Source organism: Pinus tabuliformis, chromosome 4_1 (genome assembly GCF_031772625.1).
Source record: "Pinus tabuliformis cultivar Carrire ecotype Pingquan chromosome 4_1, CPIR1, whole genome shotgun sequence".
Taxonomy (NCBI): Eukaryota; Viridiplantae; Streptophyta; class Pinopsida; order Pinales; family Pinaceae; genus Pinus; species Pinus tabuliformis.
In genome coordinates this window covers 253,679,948-253,700,271 of record NC_142303.1, presented here as the reverse complement: position 1 = coordinate 253,700,271, position 20,324 = coordinate 253,679,948, and the positions used below count along the sequence as shown (strand labels likewise).

Here is a 20,324-nt window from a genome sequence, read left to right as displayed (position 1 = left end):
AGAGATGGATTTACTTTGAAACCATCTCCAAACTCACCTAAAACAAAGAGATGTTTGGTTTTAACTTTACATAGGTCTAAGAAGACCCACTTTGAGCATGGTTGATAGATCTCTAAGATACCAAGTGTCTAGAGTCTATCCACCTGTTAGTGGTTGAAACTTTTAATATGATCTGACACAGACCAGCAAGGGGTTGTAGTAATTTTTGAATTCTGTCTCTTAATGCGGTTAGGAGTTGTCAAAGTGATTTGCTAGAGGCAGCACAATTTGCAGAGGGAGGTCAAATTGTCAAAGGAGGTTGATTTCCATAGGAGGCCGAGTTATTTCTCCAGTTGTGCGAGTTGCCAGAGGAGATTGAATTTCTTCAGGTCATGCATGTGGGCCGAGACAGGTCGAACAGGAGGGTCGAGTTGCTTCCAAAGGGTCAAATTAACTTGCATTATTGAAGATCAGTTTTTGCCGGAGCTTAGCCAGTGTTAGGTAAGCAGTTGTCATTTCTCAAAAGCAGTTTTTTGAAGATATTAATATAAACCCTTAGATTTGAAAATTGGTTTTCCCCACATTGGGGTTTTTCCAGGGACATTTATCGAAAAATACTTGTGTTCATTGTGTGATTGGTTTCTCACATTTTCTGCTTCAATTTTTTTTTTGAATGGTGTTTTTCATGTAATTATTCATTACTTCCAGCAAAAGAATTACTTTGTTGTGAACAAGAAATAGGAAGTAATTAACTGGGTTAATAGCACTTTATGGGTAGCAATTATCTTGACCTATTTGTGCTAGATTTCACATCTAAGAAAGGATGTTGTAGTCTGTTGAAAATTGGTAGCTGTGGTCAGTATTTTCATTGGAAAATCAAAGGAGAAATTATGATTTTCTATGTTGACCATGTCGGCCTCAATTGCACAAGTCGGCCCCACTCAATGAAAGGGTTTGACCCCAAGGTCAAAAACCCAACTACTAGCACATGTATAAATAGAAGTTCATTAGAAGAACAAGATCACAGGTGTGAAGGAGAAAGGAGAAGATCTGATCTGCGTTGACCAACCATTTGTCTTTTGTTTGACCAGTGTTGACTTGGGATTATCTGCTCAAGTTTGACTGAATTGTTGACTGATCTTGGAGACCAATTTCATCTGTGATTCGTTGGTTGGTTTGACTGAAGTTATATCTTTGTTTTGGGCTTGTTGACTGCGGTCAACCTCTGATTTTGACCGATCTTTCTGTGGTATAGCAAGCCGAATTTCAGCCCTTTTGTTCAACTACCTCAGGTTAAAATTCAGCCCCTCTGTGGTAGACTTGACTTGATCAATGTTGACTATTTGTTTTCCTTTGACTGGCTTGACTTGGCAAATATTGAGGTCAGAAAATTGGAATCTTGTTTGGAATATTCTGATTACAGTTTGATAAACTGAATTCTCCCTCATAAGGAAAGATTTGTTGGGTTTTCCCCTTATGGGTTTTGCCCTAGCCTCTGGCCTAAATTTTGGTGTCTCTTGTCTTATTGCCTATTATGATCTCTATTGTTGCTCTATTGTTAATGGTTGTAATTTTTCATGTATAACTGCTTGATAATTGGAATGCTCTAAAGAAGTAATACTATATCATTTGAAGTAGTTATCAGTTTGAAAAATTGTACTAGTCTTGATTGCACTAGAAAATCAAGACAGTCCATCTTCAAGCTTGAGGAGTTGTGGACCAGATTCTTGTGCCCACTACCAATTCTTCTCTTTCTTAGATATGTTAATGGTTAAATAATAGATCTAACCCTCTTTTTTTCTTTCATTACATTGCAGATGTTAAATCTATCTTTAAAGTTTTGTACTTTCAGCCTTCTACCAATATGAAGTTTGAAGTATGAATTGGATATTAAAATTTGAATTTGTAGATTTGAATTTTACCATAGGCCCTGTTACCGCTCAAACTAGCAGAGGACCTAAAGGGGATTCCTAAAGAGCAAATGCTAGGCCAATGCCACTAAATGGAGACTTAGCCCACTGTCACCTCAGCTAAGGCTCCCTTCTATATATGGACTTTCATCAATGGGAGGAGACTTGGTATGTTATGGAGTCACCGATGAAGGATAAATCAATAAATGGATATGAGTGATCCAAATAATCCCTTTCCCAGAAGAGCTTGAAGGATGGAGCTTGCTTGCTTTCTAAGCAAGGTACAATATCTTCTAAGGAAAGGAAGGGAAGGTTTGAGGGTTAGGTTTATGGGATGTGAATTGTGAAGGAGTTTCCCAAACCCTAAAATCCTTGTTGAAATTGGTATCTCAGATGGTTTTTGAAGAATTGTCTTTTCAAAGGAATGAGACCACACAGGACCAAGTGGACCTAGTCTAGGGAAGGAGGAAAAAGTATGGCAACCAATGATGTTCTTACCCTAGGCAAGGTGGTGGAAAGGATAAAATAAAGAATTCTCACTTGAAGGTGTTGAGTTGATCCTATAAGGTAATAGCCTTGCGGATGTTAGGGCAAAGTTTGATCCTGGAGCTAGGGCTTGGTTTTTCTCCCAACTCCACCGTTAGAATGGCTTCAAAATTGGCAGAGTTCTTGAGGAGACACCAACGCAGTGAACCCTAGGAAATCAAACTTTTTGGAGGGATAGTTTGTTGGGAAAATGATGCCCTAGGTGACCCAACTTGGCTAGACCTGGGAAAAGGTGAAAAAGATGTGATTTTAGGTGACCACCACTTGGTAGATCAGTGCCTTAGTCTTGGGAGAATGGAGTCTATGATGAATAAGAGTGAGGGCCTTTGGTTCTCGGTCAAGGAGGCATCAAGACTACTTCGCTAGCCTTCTAGGTCAAAGAGAAACAATCTTGTAGCTTTTATACTTTGATGTGCAAAGGAAATGGCTTATCAAGGTCAATTCTTTGATAGAATTACCCCTAAGAGATTCCATTCACATTACATGGTCCATACATTGAGAGATGCTATAATAGAGACAAAATTCCACAATTTAAAGCAGTAAATGCATGCAACAATTAGCCCTAAAAATAGCGAAAATCCCAGTCATTATGGCAATAAAAAAAGAATAACATTAAAAGCATGTACTTACATGTAACAGAATATATCCAACCATCCACAATTGACAAAAGAGAAGCTCCAAGATAAGATAGACCAATATCCACACATCAAAATTCATCCATAAAGCTCCAATTCATCCTCTAGAAAAAGTGTGAAATTCTCAAGAGAGAAAAGATCCAATCCAAAGTGATGATGAGCAAATGAACTCATCTCACTTGTATTTATACACTAATGAGGAGTTCGAATTAGCCTCCTTGGCCTACATAAGCCCCAAAAATAAAATAATGTTCTAATAATTCAACTTTTGGTGACAAACCCACCAAACTAGCTCATAAATGAAAGAATAAGCCTCTCAAGAGGTCAAATAATAATCTATGCATGTCGTAGGGCCCTCTAAGAGGCCTAATGAGGTCCATGGGTGCCATAATGAAGAGTAGGACCCTCAAAAACAGTGGACAAGGGGTTGGCCCTTTGTAATAACTTGTGGTGCTCCAAATGACATGCGGGGGCACACAGGTGTCTTCATGGGTCTCCAAACAAATCGAAGATTACTGTAGATCGTCTGGAAGGGCTAGGATGATGATGTAGGTGATGCCACATCATCATGCAAATCCTGGATCATCTGCCAAGTGTATGGTGCAAATCTGGGGCCAGCTGGGCATGATGGATCAGGTGCATTTTCCTCGTCCAATAAATGAACCACGAGCAATCTCTGAATGGCAGTGGGGATCCATGGAGTGTTGTCTGCTGCTGTGGAGGCCTGTGGCTCTCAACGCAAACCCTACATGTGCCAATGTAGCCCTCTAGAGGATTAGGACCCCATAAAGGGAGACCAAACCCAAGATGGAGAACATATGCAATCCTGCATAAGATCCAATGCGTCCCCTAGCCTTCCAATACAACGTCATTAGAGAAATCGAGTAAATGAGCTTATTAATCATGGACCACAAGTGGGGACTTCATAATGGTTTGCCCTTCCATAATGGGCTTCAGGATGTGCCAATGTCTCCTAAACTCCAAATCGGGTTAACCAAGAATCCTATTAGGTGATTTTTACTTCTAAAGGGGATAATATATTCAAGGTACATCCTTCAAAAGGTGGTGGCATGTGCCAGATAGGTGAATGAAGTAGAGTATGAGAAGGGGCAACTCTAGGTCACATGTTGGGGTACAAGGGCAGCTAATAAGAGGGAAACCCACACTTGAGTTTATAATGTATAAGAGGGAGCAATCGTGGTACATGAGGTGCCTCGTCCTTGATTTTTCCGCCCTCCTTTATATTCCTTTTGCCTTTTTATGATTTTCTTTGATTAACTGCTCAAGGCTTATGGGGGAAGAGTATGATGTATAAGATATAACAGTAAATACCCCCCTTTAAGGTAGGGTGGCTCATTGCCCACTAGGGGTTGGGATAATCATGGGTTCCTATATGATGAAGTATGCTCATAGAACCTGTAGGAACCAGGGTGATCGGGTAGAGCTCATGTATTGGCTTTTGCCCACGTGCTAAATGTGTTTGTCCCAACCATCTTTTGCATTTTGTGGTACATTTTCCTGTTGAATGTGGCCAAATATGCTTTTATCTTTGTTTTTGGCTGCATCAACCTCCGGCTTCATTCCAACCCATGACCCATGGTGTGGGCAAGGGGAAGGGGCAAGTTAACACTATGTGGACCTAGTGGAGGAATGTGGACCCAGGTGGGAGAAATGATGAATGGGGTAATAATGAGTGGAAACAGGGTAATATGAGCGGATAAGGGAGCGGGACCACGCAACCAAAATCAGGGTTTCCCGTGAAATGCCATCCCTAAAGCCAAATGGTTAGTAAAAGAAATTCCACGAGACTAGAATGCAAGGTTAATATCCAAAAGGGGTCTAGGGGACAAGGGCACAAACCTGACCCATTCTTTCTGCTAAATCCCCCCATCAATCCATGGTTAGTAAAAGAAATTCCACAAGACTAGAATGCAAAGTTAATATCCAAAAGGGGTCTAGGGGACAAGGGCACAGACATGACCCATTCTTTCCGCTGAATCCCCCCATCAATCCATGCCCAGAAGTGTCCATGATAAGAAAACTACAATACTCTAGTACCAAATGACAAGGCATACCTTTAGGTTTGGGAGGCCCACCTTCAAACATACGATCATGGCAGATGGGCAAGGGACAACATGGCTGGCTCAGGTGTCGGAGAAATGGCACAATGAGCTAGCTAGTGGCTACAAGGGGCTGTTGGCTGCCGACTGAGGACCATCTTAGAGAAAAAAAATCCTAGGGATATCACCCACAAAATGGTGGGCAAAATCTAGCTCCAACTGGGACGTGATCTCTCAAAGAAGTGGGGGAAGCTACTCGAACAAGAGGTCACGATAACTCCATCAATCTCTTGGTTACTGTAGACCAGTTACCTGCACATATAATAGATGAAGAACACGGGGCAGCATGCTTTTGCGACATCTCATGATCGCACATGCTCAGTGTTAGGCCATAAAATCAATAGAAAAATAAAATATGCAAATTTTAATTTAGATGCGTCTAATCTACCATGAGAAATATCATATGATGTTAGTTCTGATGAGAAAGTGAACATGCAATACATCCTATCCTAACATGCATATAGTAAGGCTAATACTAAGTGTAATCATAAAGCCAGTGCAACCAACTTATCATCACATCAATATACATATGTGTGCCAGTATGATTACTCATGTAGAAACTCCCAAATCGAATGTGGACATAGTCACATGGCGAATGAAGCGGGTGGGAGGCGGGAAAATATGATCTCCATTTGAGGTAAAGGGAAGTCCTAGGAGAAATAAAGTAGGTCGATCTAGAGGTCTTGGGCTTCCCATCTAGGTACACAATGGTGGAATGAATGGTCACTTTCAAGAATTCCTTATCACAATCTTTGCCCATAATATTATGCTTTGTAGATGCCACAAGGTTGTGACGAGAGGGGAACGAAGGGTGTGAGAATTCTATCACTGCAGCAACTAATTTACTTTTCCTACTTATTCCACAGTAAGTTATTTATGAAATTACTTCAATAAACGTTAAAATAAATACTGCTGCAGATATCACACCGTAATCTCACTGTAGCAACTGATTTACTTTTCCTACTTATTCCACAATAAGTTATTTATGAAATTACTTCAATAAACATTAAAATAAATATTGCTGCAGATATCACACCGTAATATAGAAACAAACATATGCACAAGAATCAACACATTGACACAGGTATTTTTGGATAATAGTCCCCGGAAAAACCCAATGTGGGAATATCGGTGCAGCAAGGGAGGATTTTATTATTCAGCGATTCTTCAGTACATCAAGGTGCCAAACTGGCTTACCCACACAGAGAAAAATTCTCTAGCACTTTTCCCAGTCCTAGCATCAGCCTGACTGACCTCTGCATGGCTCTCAGACACATTGCGTCAGCCCCTGCTTGACTGTGTCAGCCTTGGGCCTCTCTGCATCACCCACGCAGGCCCAGCTAGTGATTGCACAATTTCCTGCTAGCTCTGCGTCTACCTGAAATGCCCTGCGTCTGCCTCTCCTGCATCAGCGCTAATCTCCCGCGGCAGATCCCGTCTTTTTGTTCCGTACTTGTTGCCTCTTGACTGCTCACCAGACCTCTGGTTCAATTTCTCAGCTAACCCCACTCTAGAAATTGAATTGACTGGTCTCCCTCAGTGTGTTCTCCAAGTGACCCTCAAGCCTCCTCTTATACTTTTCTCGTTGACAAATAAACGGTCGAGATTAAGTTCCTAATCAATGGCTAAGATTAGCTCTCGCTTGATCCATGACTTTTGGACCATTCTAACACATTTTTATACTAATTCACATTAATATTTTAATTTTCTTAAGTTTAGACTTAGGGACTCCATTAAAAATATTAATTATTTTAATATCTCCCAAACTATTTAGAATCTGCCCAAACCCTTTCTAGGTATTGGAGATCTCATGTGCTTTAGTCTCTCCACAAAATTTCGTGGCTAGAGCACATCCGATGCTACCTCAAATCAACACTCCCTCTTAGTGAGGATTGTGCTCTAGTAATACTCCTCACTGAGTATCACCTTGATCATTTGGCATCAGTCCCTGTGCTGATGCTAAGCTTCCCTACCCAACATCTTCTGCATTGCTACATCCTGTACTACTGCCCATGGCTCTGCCACTGCCACTGTTGCATCTGTACGATAACTCCCTCTGCATTTATGTTGCTACTGGTCCTTTCTCCCAACACAACGTCCGCACTGCAACTCCCTCTGCATCCGTGTTGTTATCACTCCCATTTCTGGTACTGAAACAGGTTCTTGACCATCCCCATCTTTTCCCTGAAGTAGTCAAACTTTGTCTTCCCAAGGGCCTTGGTGAGGATGTCCGCCACCTGTTCTCCTGTGGGAGTGTAGCTCAACTGTACAACTCCTTGTTGGACATAGTCCCTGACAAAGTGACACCGGATATCAATATGCTTTGACCTATCATGAAACACTGGATTCTCAGAGAGCTTGATGCAACTCTGATTATCGCACATGATCCTGGTCGCCTCCATATTCCTTCTGAATAGGTTCACAAGAAATTTTCTAAGCCATATGGCCTCACACGAAGTTGTGCTCGCTGCCATATATTCTACCTCCGATGAGCTCAGAGCCACGGACCTTTGTTTCCTACTGCACCAGGAGGTCATTCGTGATCCAATGTTGAAACAGTACCCAGAGGTACTTTACCAATCCACTGAACTTCCTACCCAATCTGCATCAGTAAATCCACTCAAACTGATATCCTTACCCTTGGTGTACAAGAGTCCATAGTCGACTATTCCCTGTAAATACCTGAGAACGTGTTTGGCTACTGCCCAGTGTCCCCTCTTCAGTTCCACCATGAATTGACTGAGGGTGTTGATAGCGTAGCAAATGTCTAGCCTAGTATTGACCAGATACATCAGGGACCCTATGAGTTGCTTGTATAGAGTGGGATCGACATCCTTGTCTTCTGATGCATCAATCTTCTTCGAGTTGGTGATCATAGGCGTGGCCATGGGTCTACAGTCTTCCATCCCGAATCTTTTTCAAGATCTCTGTAGCATATGTCCCTTGCCCAAGGAAGATCTCTCCCTTCTACTGCCAAACTTCCAACTCTAGGAAGTAGTGCATTTGTCCCAAATCCTTCATATCAAATTTTGTGGCTAGGTTCTTCTTGCAATCCCTAATGAGTCTGGATGATCCTATCAGAAAGAGATCATCCACATACAATACCAAGATTAGCGGCTCATTCTCTACAACCAAATAGTAGAGATTCGGATCTGCCTCACCCTTGACCAATCCCATCTTCTGCAAGTAGCCATCTATTCGACCATATCATGCTCTCGGTGCCTGTTTCAACCCATACAAGTTTTTCTTCAATCTACATACATGAGACTTCTTCTCATGAGTCTCAAAGCCCTCTGGTTGTTCAATGTATACCTCTTCTTCTATTATCTCATTTAGAAATGTTGTTTTGACATCCATCTGATGGATCTCCCATCCCATCTGGGCTGCAATAGATATCACGGTCCTAATAGATGTATACCTGGCTACCGGGGCGAAGGTCTTCTCATAATCAATCCCTTCCTTTTGAGCATACCCCTTAGCCACAAACCGGGCCTTGTATTTCTCAACACTGTCGTCTGCAGCGTATTTGATCTTGTAGATCCATCTTGAACCTACCACTGATTTGTCTTGAGGCCTTGGCACCACCTCCCAGATATCGTTCACCATTATGGAGTTGTACTCCTCCACCATCGCATCTAGCCAAACCTGACGTTGGGCTACCTCCTTGAAACTGGCAGGTTGTCCATCCTATGCCATTAATGCCTGATATCTATCTGGTTGTTTTCGCTCCCTCTTATTGTTTCTTTGCGCACCAATGAATTCCTCTGCATCTCGCAGAATCTGACAAAGTTCCTTGCTAGTTCTTCCTCTGCCAGTAGGTGCTTATGTTCGCTCCTCCTCCTCATCTTGAGAATCTTCCTGACCTGAGGAAGAATTCTTTACTTCTGTTGGTTGAAGAGGCTTAACCAACAGTTCCTCTTTCAGCTGCTACTTCGAAGGCATCTCACGAGATCTTCTGAAAGCCCTATCCTCCATGAACTTTACATCTTGTCGTACTACTACCTTCCTGCTCCCTGGAAGATAGATTCTGTATGCCTTAGCATTCTCACTATATCCCACCAGATATCCCTTTTCCATAGTCTGATCCAGCTTCTTCCTCTTTTCTTCGGGTATGTGGCAATATGCTAAACTCCCAAATATCCTGAAATGATTGATTTCAAGTGTCTTCCCTATGAATACTTTCTCTGAAGTAATCTTGCACAATGCCCGATGAGGAGTCTTGTTCTGAGGGAAACTTCCAGTTATGAGGAGGATGCACAACATCAGGTGTGGCAGGATGCCATGGTGGAAGATTATAACTCCATTATGATCAACGATGTATGGGAGGCCATGCCTAGATCAATGGACAGGGCAATAGTTGACCCCAGATGGATATACAAGATCAAATATGCTGCAAACTGTAGAGTAGAGAAGTACAAGGCAAGGTTCGTGGCCAAAGGGTATGCACATAAGGAAGGCATAGACTACGAGGAGACCTTCGCACCAGTGGCCAGATATACCTCTATCCGGGCAATGATATCTCTATTAGCACATATGGGATGGCAAATTCACCAGATGGACGTCAAGGCAACATTCTTGAAGGGGGTGATAGAGTAGGAGTTGTATATCGAACAACCAAAGGGTTTTGAGATGCATGAGAGAGGTATACACTTGTGCAAATTGAAGAGAGCACTATACAGGCTCAAACAAGCTCTTAATGCATGGTATGGTCAAATAGATAGTTATTTGCAGCAAATGGGCTTCATGAAGAACGAAATTGATTCCAACCTCTACTATTTGATGGTAGGAGCTAACCCACTCATCTTAGTTTTGTATGTGGATGATCTTTTCTTAACAAGGTCATCAGGGCTCATAGAGTACTGCAATAGGGACTTGGTAGCAAAATTTGAGATGAAGGACTTGGGACTAATTGCAATACTTTCTAGGCCTGGAGGTATGGCATACGGACGAAGAGATCTTCCTGGGACAAGGGAGATATGCTATGGAGATCCTGAAGAGGTTCAAGATGCAGGACTGTAGGCCCATGTCCATGCCTATGATTACCAACTGGAGGAAGATCGATGCATCATAAGATGTAGATGTGGACCCAACCTTATATAGGCATCACATCGGATCTCTTATGTATTTGGTCAAAACAAGGCCAAACATTTGTTTCACGATCAATACTCTTAGTCAATTCATGGTGGAACCAAAGAGGGTGCATTGGATAGCAGTGAAAATGTTTTGAGGTATTTGCGAGGTACAGGCAAGTATGGTTTGAGATATGCTCGAGGTGGTGGTGTTATTTTATGTGGATATACAGATGCAGGTTGGGCAGGCAGTTCAGTGGATCGAAAAAACACTTCAAGGTGTTGCTTTAGTATTGGATCAGGGATTGTCTCTTGGTGCAGTAGAAAGTAGAAGCTTGTGGCATTGAGTATTTGCAGAGGCATAATACATGGCCACATGCGAAGCTATTTGGCTTCGGAAGCTGCTAGTGGGTTTGTTTGGTCAGTGGTTGGATTCGACCAGTATCTATTGTGATAATCAGAGTTGCATCAGGCTCTTTGAGAATCCAATGTTTCATGATATGTCAAAGTTGTTGATTTGGAGTAGCATCAGATGTGCTCTAGCCACGAAAATTGGTGGAGAGGCTAAAGCATATGAGATCTCCAATACCCAGAAATGGTTTGTGCAGAATCTAACCAGTTTGGGAGATATTAAAATAACTAATATTTTTAATGGAGTCCCTAAGTCTAAACTTAGGGAAAATAAAATATATGTGAATTAATATAAAACTAAGTTAGAATGGTCCAAAAGTCACGGATTAAGCCAAATCTAATCTTAGTCATTGATTAGGGACTTAATCTCAATTGTTGAATTGTCAACGAGAAAAGTATAAAAGGACACTTGAGGGTCACTGGGAGAACACACCGAGTTGATCAAGAATACGATTTTCTGGGCCATGGCTTGCTGAGGAAATCGAAGGAGTGATCAGAGTTGCAGCTGAGGGGTAGTGAATACAGAAGCAGAGAGGCAGAGAGGGTACCAGGAGCATTAGCGCAGAAGTCGACAAAGGGTTAACGTAGAGCCATCTAGAGGCCACGCAATAGTAGCCAGAGGCCACACAGAGGCAGCCAAGAGTTGCGCAGTGCCAGAGAGAGCCAACGTGGGTGACGCAGAGCCTCTAGAGGCTGACGCAGGGCTAGTTGGGGTGATGCTGGGCCAGAGAGGCTGATGTTGGGAGATTTCGTGGGGCAAATTGGAGTTGAGAGCTGTGGGATTGTACATCCAAGGTTTTTGGTCGGAATATCTGTCTCCAACTGAGAGGTACTACTGCCGAGAGCATTCTCTATTGGGTGAGCCATTTCTGGCACCTAGATTGTATTCGAAAATTGTTTAATAATAAAACCCTCAAATAGTTGCACCGGTTTTTCTGGGGACATTAGTCCAAAAATAACGGTGTCACTTGTGTTCTTGTTTTTCCTTCAGTTGATGATCTGCATGTGTTGAGCATGTACTTGTATTTATTTTCAGTATTTACATGGTAAATAACTTGTTAATTAACAGAACAAGTAGGAAGAAATAAATCAAAAAGTACATGAAGGATTTCTAACAGTTAGACTTAGAAATTCCAACAAAAGCATATTGACCTAAGGTGCCACTTCATCAAAGATTTTGTGCGGTGTGGATCTGTTTGGTTACAACATGTTCCCACAGATCAACAAGTTGCAAATATTCTCACGAAGGCCTTGGGTAGGCTAAAGTTTGTCTTCTTTAGGGATAAAATGGGTGTAGTGGAAAACAGCTTCCTCGCTAAGAACGAGTGTTAGTTTTTGGTAATAGCAGACATGTGTTCTAGTCTATATGGTGTCTGTTGACCACTACATGTCAACCACCCATAGCAGTACACACCCTTTTTTCAAAAAAGGAATAGCCCCTGATCGACGTGTCCGTGTCGTTCAACTATCATCATCAGCCTGATCATCATGTTATGTTGTAAACCCTTTCTGCATGTGTACACTGTAAATAATCTCAACAGATCCGTGTCATATATGTAATTGCCTAGGTAAACCTAATTTTTTGGTGATGATCTACATTCCGGGAGGTTTTTTGTCTCACTGATCCATTCTCGGATGGTCGGCAGAGTTTTCCTTCAGCCTTACTTCAAAGCCGAAGTGGTTTTGTCACTGGAATCTTAGGGGAGTCCTAGTGTTCTAGATCAAATCTATGTAAAAGTGATTTGAGAATAATCCTAACTATTTGGTTAGGTTATTTTATTACAAATTGTTTGATCTGCGAGATTATATTTTGTGTCCCAGAATTGGGTAGTCTGTGAGGGTCTTTTGCAAATGGGTTTTCCCCTTGAGATGTAAAAAATGTAAAAATTATGATGTAAAGTGTCTTGAGGGTTAGAAAAATAATTTATCCCCTCATATGTTAATTAATTAAATTTTCTGGCCAATATTAATTAAAACCTTAAACCAGAAATTTGATTAGTTCTAGGTCCTAAGTAAATTTAAATTCTCTAAAGGCAAAATTCGTTGATCCTTAAAAAATTAAAGTTTAAGAGGTCTAGGAACTAAGGTAAATTAATTATTTTGCCAAATTTTAAGCCTTTGGTTTCTGGGGTTAAGTCAAAGCCAATATTTGAGGAAATTAATTCAAAAATTTAATTTTTGAATTAATTAAAATGCATTTGATTGAAAATTTCGAATTTCCTCAATAATTTAATATTTCAACACATGAGATTAAAAGAAATTTTAATCCTCATCAACGGTCGAGATTGCTTTGACAAGGATCACTCGAACTAGCCGTTGGAGGATTTATCTTTAAATAGGAGGTCATTTGTCAGTCAGTTCATCTGATCTCTGGATCGTGTACTAAGCGAAAAACTCTCTTGTAATTTTTTATATGAGCAATAAAGAAAGACTTTGGGGTTAATTTCTATTGGTGTTACTCTTCATGGAAATACTGTAAGATGTGTCATTTTCATGCATAGATTTCTTTTTAGCCATTGATGATAGCTTTCTGAAGAGCAATTTGAGTACATGTATCTTGCTCATTCGCTGGGGTTTGAATGATAATTTAAGTTTTGAATATAATAGCAGGTATCTCTATTAAATCTAAATTTTATTATTGTTTTCTCGCTCTATGTTGATGACTAAATTGAGTTTTGTTGGAACTTCTTGATTTTTAGATCATCGGGCGTTCGGGGAAGTTCTCTGTTGAACCAGTCAACTCCCAATCCGTGTTTTCTGAAGAGCCCAGCTTAAATTTGATCCCGGGCTTATCATAAGATATTTTTTATGGGTGATGCATGAAGGGTTTTGAGCTCAGTACCTCCTCTAAAATTCAAAAAAAATAATTTTTCTATGCTAAATCATTAGATTTGATTGTTGAAAGCCTTAGATCATCATATCTGGGAGCGGAGTTGGACTCACACTCCCTAGATCTTATAGATATGCCATTTATGTACATAGATCTGTAAAATTATTTTCAGTTTTCTAACTTGGGTTTTCGGGGTTTTAGTTTTTGGGTCATTGTATATATCGTTTGGGTGTTTTTTGTCGTCCTATAACTGCATATCTAAAGCTGAAATCTGTGCAGAGTCCAGATCTAGGCCCTGGGGGGTAAGATCTGGATCTCTGGGGTCCATCAGCACCATTTTGGCAAGGATCATGTCTAGATTTCACAGTCCAAGAGTTTTAATTTTTTCTTTAAAATCTAGAAATTTTATAAGAGTTTCAAAGAAATCTGAAGTAGAGCAATTTAAAAAATTTAATTAAGATTTCTAGAAAAAAATTTAAGTTCTGGGCCACCATTTTGCAGGTTGATTGGCTATCTGGTTTTGGGGTTTACTGTGTATTTTGAAATTTATTTATCTTTAGAAACCCTTCTTCTGTTGTGCATAACCTTCAGCCTACAGCTCCATAGCTCATTGTAGCTTTAATCTGCTGTCCAACCTCACACAGTCCTCTTTTCGTTTCTGTCCCTGCTCATTTACGCTGTTTGCAACTGCCTAAACCCTATTTCTTGCATATTCTTCGTTGCCAAACCTGCACGCATTTTTTTTGTTGCTCCACTACCCTTCTCTTCCATCCCCATGCAGCCACCCATTCCACATCCAATCTGCCTGCACGCTACCCTCTCCTTAACCCACGCTGCCCCTCTTATCCTGCAAACCCTCACGCAGCTCCATTCACTGCACCCTTTCCTTCCGTGTCCTCCACGCATTTACGTTGCCAAACTCCTCAACCTGTAGCCATTTCATTCCTTGAAACCTTCTCTCTCTTGCTACCCATCATTTGTCTGTAGCGTCTCCTTCACGTAGTTTCTTGCAGTCTCCCCTGCATCCATCCCTCGCCCTCGTTGTCCTCTCACTGCTTATCCCTCCTCTCCACTGGGCTCTTCCATCATCCACCTGCTCTTTGACGCAGTCCCCTTTGCGATTTCTCTTCCCTTCTGCGTGCTAACTCCTTCGCAACCATTAAACTGCAGCTCGAGCTACTCTCTTCGTTGTCCACGCCGCTGCTACACCTGCACAAGCAAACAAAACATTGCGTTTTCATTTTCTTTTACTTTGTTTTAGAATGCGTTAGGTTTAGGTTCAATTTCTTTTTTTTAATGTATATGCATTAGGGGGTTAAGGTTAGAGTACTTTTTTCATTTTTATTTCATTTATCTGAGATTTTATTCTATTTTGGTTTTTATTTTTTAATATTTTGATTTCAATTCACTTTATTTTATTTTTAATTTCATTTTGATTTTGAAAATCATAAAAATTAAAAAATTAAAATTCTAAAAATCTAAAAACTTTTAAAATCCTAAACATTTAAAAATCTTTAAAAAAATTCAAAAAATTTTAAATTTGTGACTAAGGATTTAAAATGAAACAAATTAAAGGATTTTTCGCTTAAACATTAAAAATTTTAATGTGGCCTATGGCCCATTAAAAATTTTGATTTTTAAACGCATTGATTTGTTTTACTGCATTAATGTTTATTGCCTAAATTAAAGTCCTTTGGTGTTTCTGATGTTAAATGCTAAATCTTAAATTTTATGATTCTTCTATGGTCAAGGTGCGATAAATCATATTGACTTTTGGAAAGGGTTAATTAATTCTAAATCTTGGTCATTAACGATAATCGTCTTAAATTTGGAATATCTTGTGTGATACAGTGTTAGGCGTTCATATTGATTATTCATGATTGTCATTATTCGTCACATATTGAAGATTGTTCTAGATAACTTGTTTTACTTAGTTGACGGTTAATTTAGCATAAAAGCACTGGTCATTGTTTCTATCTAGTGGTCATGCCTTGGTTACATTAGCATTTAATCTATTCATATGAGTTAATCAAGGTTCATTTAAATTCATCAAGTTGTCTATCATTAAAATCTCCTAGAGCCTGTGTTCCACAGGGTTTCTCATCCATTTATCTTAGGGACTACCCCCTTTGACTTGCCTAAGAGAGAATCTAAACGGAGTAAGGATCAAGAGTGACAGCCCTTACTCTGAGCGTTGTCGCGGTGCTTAGACACTTTGTGCGACAACAGTGTCTATGAGGCTAGGGGACACATTTTCTCCAATACCCAGAAAAGGTTTTGAAAGAAAACACCTCAATTAGATTAATTAGCCAATTATTAAAATTTCCCTAAGTTTAACTTTAGAAAATTGGTTAATTAAATCAAATTAATTGAGGAAAACCGATTTTGCTCTAGAGGCTTCCAGAAAAGTCACTTGATGTGGTCAAGATGATTTTAGTCATTGATTGTGATTAGATCATGGTCATTGATTGTTCAACAAGATATTATAAAGAGCAAGTCGATGGGGTTGGAGAGACACACTTGAGCAATTCGACTTACCCAGTTGCAAAGTTAGCAAGGGCACAATTGAAGCAAAGGGAGACACCAGTAGCAAGGGTTTTAGCAGAGATTTGGGAGGAGATTTCCGAAGAAGATTTCCATTGTGATTTCCAGTTTCCAAAGGTAGGAAGGAGGTTGATTTTGTTTGTAGAGAAGGAAGCCGAAATTAGCAGTGTGAGTACCCAGTTAGACAGTGTGAATTGCAAAGGAGAGCTCAATTCGTAGTACTAGTGCCATATCTATCACCCGGAGGCAGAGCGAGTGTGCCAAGAGGAGTGTTGGAGGCAGTTTTACTTGCAAGGGCATTTTCCCGGAGGCTCTGCAGATTTTCCAAAGCAGACTGTGCATTTCTAGGCAGCAATGGGAGTGCCAAGAGGAAGTGCAAGTTTGCTGGAAGAGACTGTTTCCCCAGATTATTTTGCCAGTGAGATTATCATTTGTTGGAGCTTTGTCAGTGTCATGCAAGCAGTTTGATGTATTCTTAAATTGCTGAAGAATTACTAATATAAACCCTCATTTGTTGCACTGGCTTTCTCCACATTGGGGTTTTTCCAGGACTATTGTCCAAAAATCTTGGTGTCCATAATTTTGTGTGCATTATTTTCTCATTTCCTTCATTTAATTTTGTGAAGATTGCAGTAGTTAATTAATTGTTATTTCCCGTAATTTTCTGAAGACAAATAAACTGGATAAGTTACAAGATTAATATCCAATTGCTGCAATTGTGATTGTTATTTCCCGTAATTTTCTGAAGACAAAATACACTGCATAAGTTACAAGATTAATATCCAATTGTGGTTTCCACACGTGTTTCCTCTTCTCTCTTATGTAAATTAACGCTCCCACTTAACTAAAGGCAAAAACTAAAGTGTTCCAACACACGGTTATTGTCTGAATTCTGATTCATTTGACACATTAGGTTGCAGTGGTGAATTAATTGTTATTTCCCGTAATTTTAATTTTCTGAAGACAAATAAACTGCATAAATTAGAAGATTAATATCCAATTGCTGCAATCATGGAAATTTCACACAATTTTCCTCTGCTCTCTTATGTAGATTGACGCCCCCACCTAACAAAAGGCGAAAACTAAAAAGTTCCAAGGCATGGTTATTGCCTGTCTTCATTCATTCGACGCATTGAATTTTATCTCTGATCATTGACCTTCCCTTCTAAACAGCTCTGCAAAACTGAATTTCCACAATACAAAATCCAAAAAGAGCACGACAGCGAGTCGTTCAACAACGAACATCAATTTAAAAAAACAATTATGTGGCCTCTACGAGCATAATTCTCTAGAAACGAGCACAGGCACCACACACGCCGTTTCTTCATACAAGTCAACTCTTGCAGGTTCGATGCAGACAATAGATCACAAAGTGACAAAATTCGATTTGTCAATATTCAATCTTTTGTTTTTGAGCTGATTTTATTATTCTTTTGCGTATCGGCATTGACTTCGGCAGCAAGTAACAACAGATCAACCTTGTGCCAAAAAAACCAGTGTCAGCCAAAATGAGACAGCGCTTACTAGCATAGTAGCAGAATTCAGTCAAATTGACCCCTCCCATATAGAAATTTAGTTCAGACGAATATTCATCCGATTATGGATTCGATTCGTTATGATAAGATACACGTATGGGGACATTGTCTTCTGGATGGCGTCTGATATCATATTGTGTGAAATAGTGGGAGGATACGACTGCAAAGATGACATATCTTCGTTTCGCATGACTGCCATGGAGTTTGCTTAAGGCCTCCCACTTTACTTATTGGAGTCAGCCAATGAAAGTCATCGCTAACCTGACCAAAGATATCGTTCCAAAACTTACTGATACGAAATTCTCCTAGTCGTTCTAGAAGATGGCTGCGTCATGCTTGGAATACGATCCAGTGAAGAAGCTGTCTGCTGAAAATTTGCTAAAATGTCCATTCATCAATAAGAATGCCCCTTCACCTCACTATCTTGTATCTGATCAAGTATTTATTGAAACAAGAATTTTTTCATATTAGTAAGATATATGCTAGTGTATTTATTTCGAATTGGGTTTTTCCTAGTGAGGGTTTTTTCCATATCCTAGTGAATTAAAATCAGAATTCAAATATACGTTAACGATATTGATACACGTAGCCATGTGACACCCGTTTAACCATGTGACTCCAGTTACCATATCTGATGGTCTCACAACTACCACTCGTACCATTTGCAACCACCATATTTATGACTCCCCACTATCAGGTCATACATATTAAACTGCTCTTACAGGTTAACATACATTACAAGGAGTTTACTTCAACTGTGTTGTCAGTTTCTGTGGTTTCAATTCCTGTTTGTGATGCACCACCCCTTCAGATTCAAAAAAAGAAGCGAACCGTGCAAAAACATTAACATTGTGGTTTAATTAATGGTCTCTTTTTGGATTTTAACATTGTAGGCAATTGTACATTACCGTTTTTTCTGTGCAATAATTGTTTCTTGTGTTGATTTTAAACTGGATGCAGATACTCAGTTACTAGTATCACTAGCATCATCGAAATTGATGATTCAAATATTGAACATGATCAGGGATCAGAGGTATAAAACTGAATCTACCATGTACATTTAAATGTTATTTGATTTGTAAACAGTTTGAACTAGAAGATATCATCTAACAATTCAAAATTGTGTGCATCAGACTGAGAAAACAGACAAACCTCAGAAGGCAAGTGGCCAAGACAAAGAAACACCAGGCATGGAGCTGGCAGTTCAGGAGATCCATCGACCTGGTTGCAGTTTAGGAGAAACCCCAGGTGGAGAATGCCCAAGTGAATTCTCAAGCACTTTTGTTGACTGGGTTTGTCATGGACATTCACTTGTATACAGTGTAACACGGTGACTTCATGTCAATTGCTCGCCTTGAGTCTGATTTTTCCATATCAGTTTCAGGTTCTTAAGAGTGTAAAATCAAGTGCAGACTGCATTGCAGTCGTCTACATTCTCTAGATTCTTTCATTTGTAAAATGCATTCTTGGATCCAGCAAAATGTTGGATTCCATATTAGGCACATTATTCAATAAAAATGCCCATGTATATAGTAGAGTTAATTCTCTTGGATGGATATTCAAAATCTTTCGGGCATTGTCTGCTCCCGTAGTGGAAATCCATTCAATCTGTGGCGGGGATCCTGAAAACAGTTCTTGTAAATATTTCATATCTGAATGATATAACTTCGATTAACTATCTCGGAGTTTGAGAGAACAGGTGTCTGAGTCAGTGAAGATTTCATGGGCATATTATTTCGTGATTAAATTGATTGAGGTAGTTTACTCTTAGGATGATTTAGGTTTAAATGACATACTTTTGGAGATACTAACTTTCACTATGTACAATAAATATGGACATAAGTCATGAATCAAAGTGAATTGGATATAGAATTAAACAAAGGAAAAGATGTTGGAAAAATGGCAAGGGTTTGGAAAATAATAATAAAATAAAATCAGGAGAATTTTGAAAGAAACAAAATATATATATATATATATATATCAAGTAATAAAAATTCAGTTTTTTAAATTTACCAAGTTATTTTGGTAAACATTTAAATTTACCCAGTTATTTTGGTAAACATTGGTGTTCTCAAGTATTTTATAGCATATATTAAGTTTGGAAACAACCCCAGTAAAATGGGAGCCTAAAATAATGCATAAAATACTAACCAAGCTCATACCACTAAATTATGCACGTGTAATAATTAAAAAATAGAATGTGACAATAACACAGAATTTTATTCTATTTTTTTGTTTTACCGCTAATCCCATTGACATTTTAGTATTTATGTCAGTGTGATAACATAATACATGAAGCTAAAAACCAAATCTCACCCCATATTTGTTATCCAAGGTGGTGGTGATAATCATGTAATGTTAGGTGGTGATGATAAATCATGGAATTGTTATTTAGCTGCAGTGAACTGTTAAATATGTGTTATGCAAGTAACAACTTCCTTTTGCTTTGACAAAGGCAAAAAGTTTGAGTCCTTACTTTTGTTTTTTCCTTTTCTATAATTTCAAGAGAATCATTCTTAATAAGCCCCTAATTCATGATTTCATAACTTTTAGATTGCTCTTTTAGGTTTTAGATTTTTTTTACTTTTTTATCAACTTTCTAAGCAATCTTCACAAAATATTTGAAGCTCTTTTCTTTCTTTTTGTTATAGAAGATTCAATTTTGCAAAAACTTAAAGGCTGCAATATGTTTCAGTGTCAAAAGTTTTGGTTTGTGATATGTTGCAATTTCATAGAACTCAATTT

General features: G+C 39.3%; 1 protein-coding gene across 6 annotated transcripts in view; it reads left to right on the top strand.

Moving 5' to 3' along the window:
• Window positions 1-19,355, top strand: part of LOC149175229 (phosphoinositide phosphatase SAC2-like) — a 282,478-nt gene extending 263,123 nt beyond the window's left edge. For all 6 annotated transcript variants that reach the window (XM_089419554.1, XM_089419552.1, XM_089419551.1 and 3 more), the window contains 2 exons: window positions 18,540-18,612; window positions 18,713-19,355. In XM_089419554.1, the coding sequence (XP_089275680.1) occupies window positions 18,540-18,612; window positions 18,713-18,913 (274 nt within the window). In that variant the 3' untranslated portion in view covers window positions 18,914-19,355. The remainder of the gene's footprint in view (window positions 1-18,539; window positions 18,613-18,712) is intronic.
• Window positions 19,356-20,324: the final 969 nt, after the last annotated feature.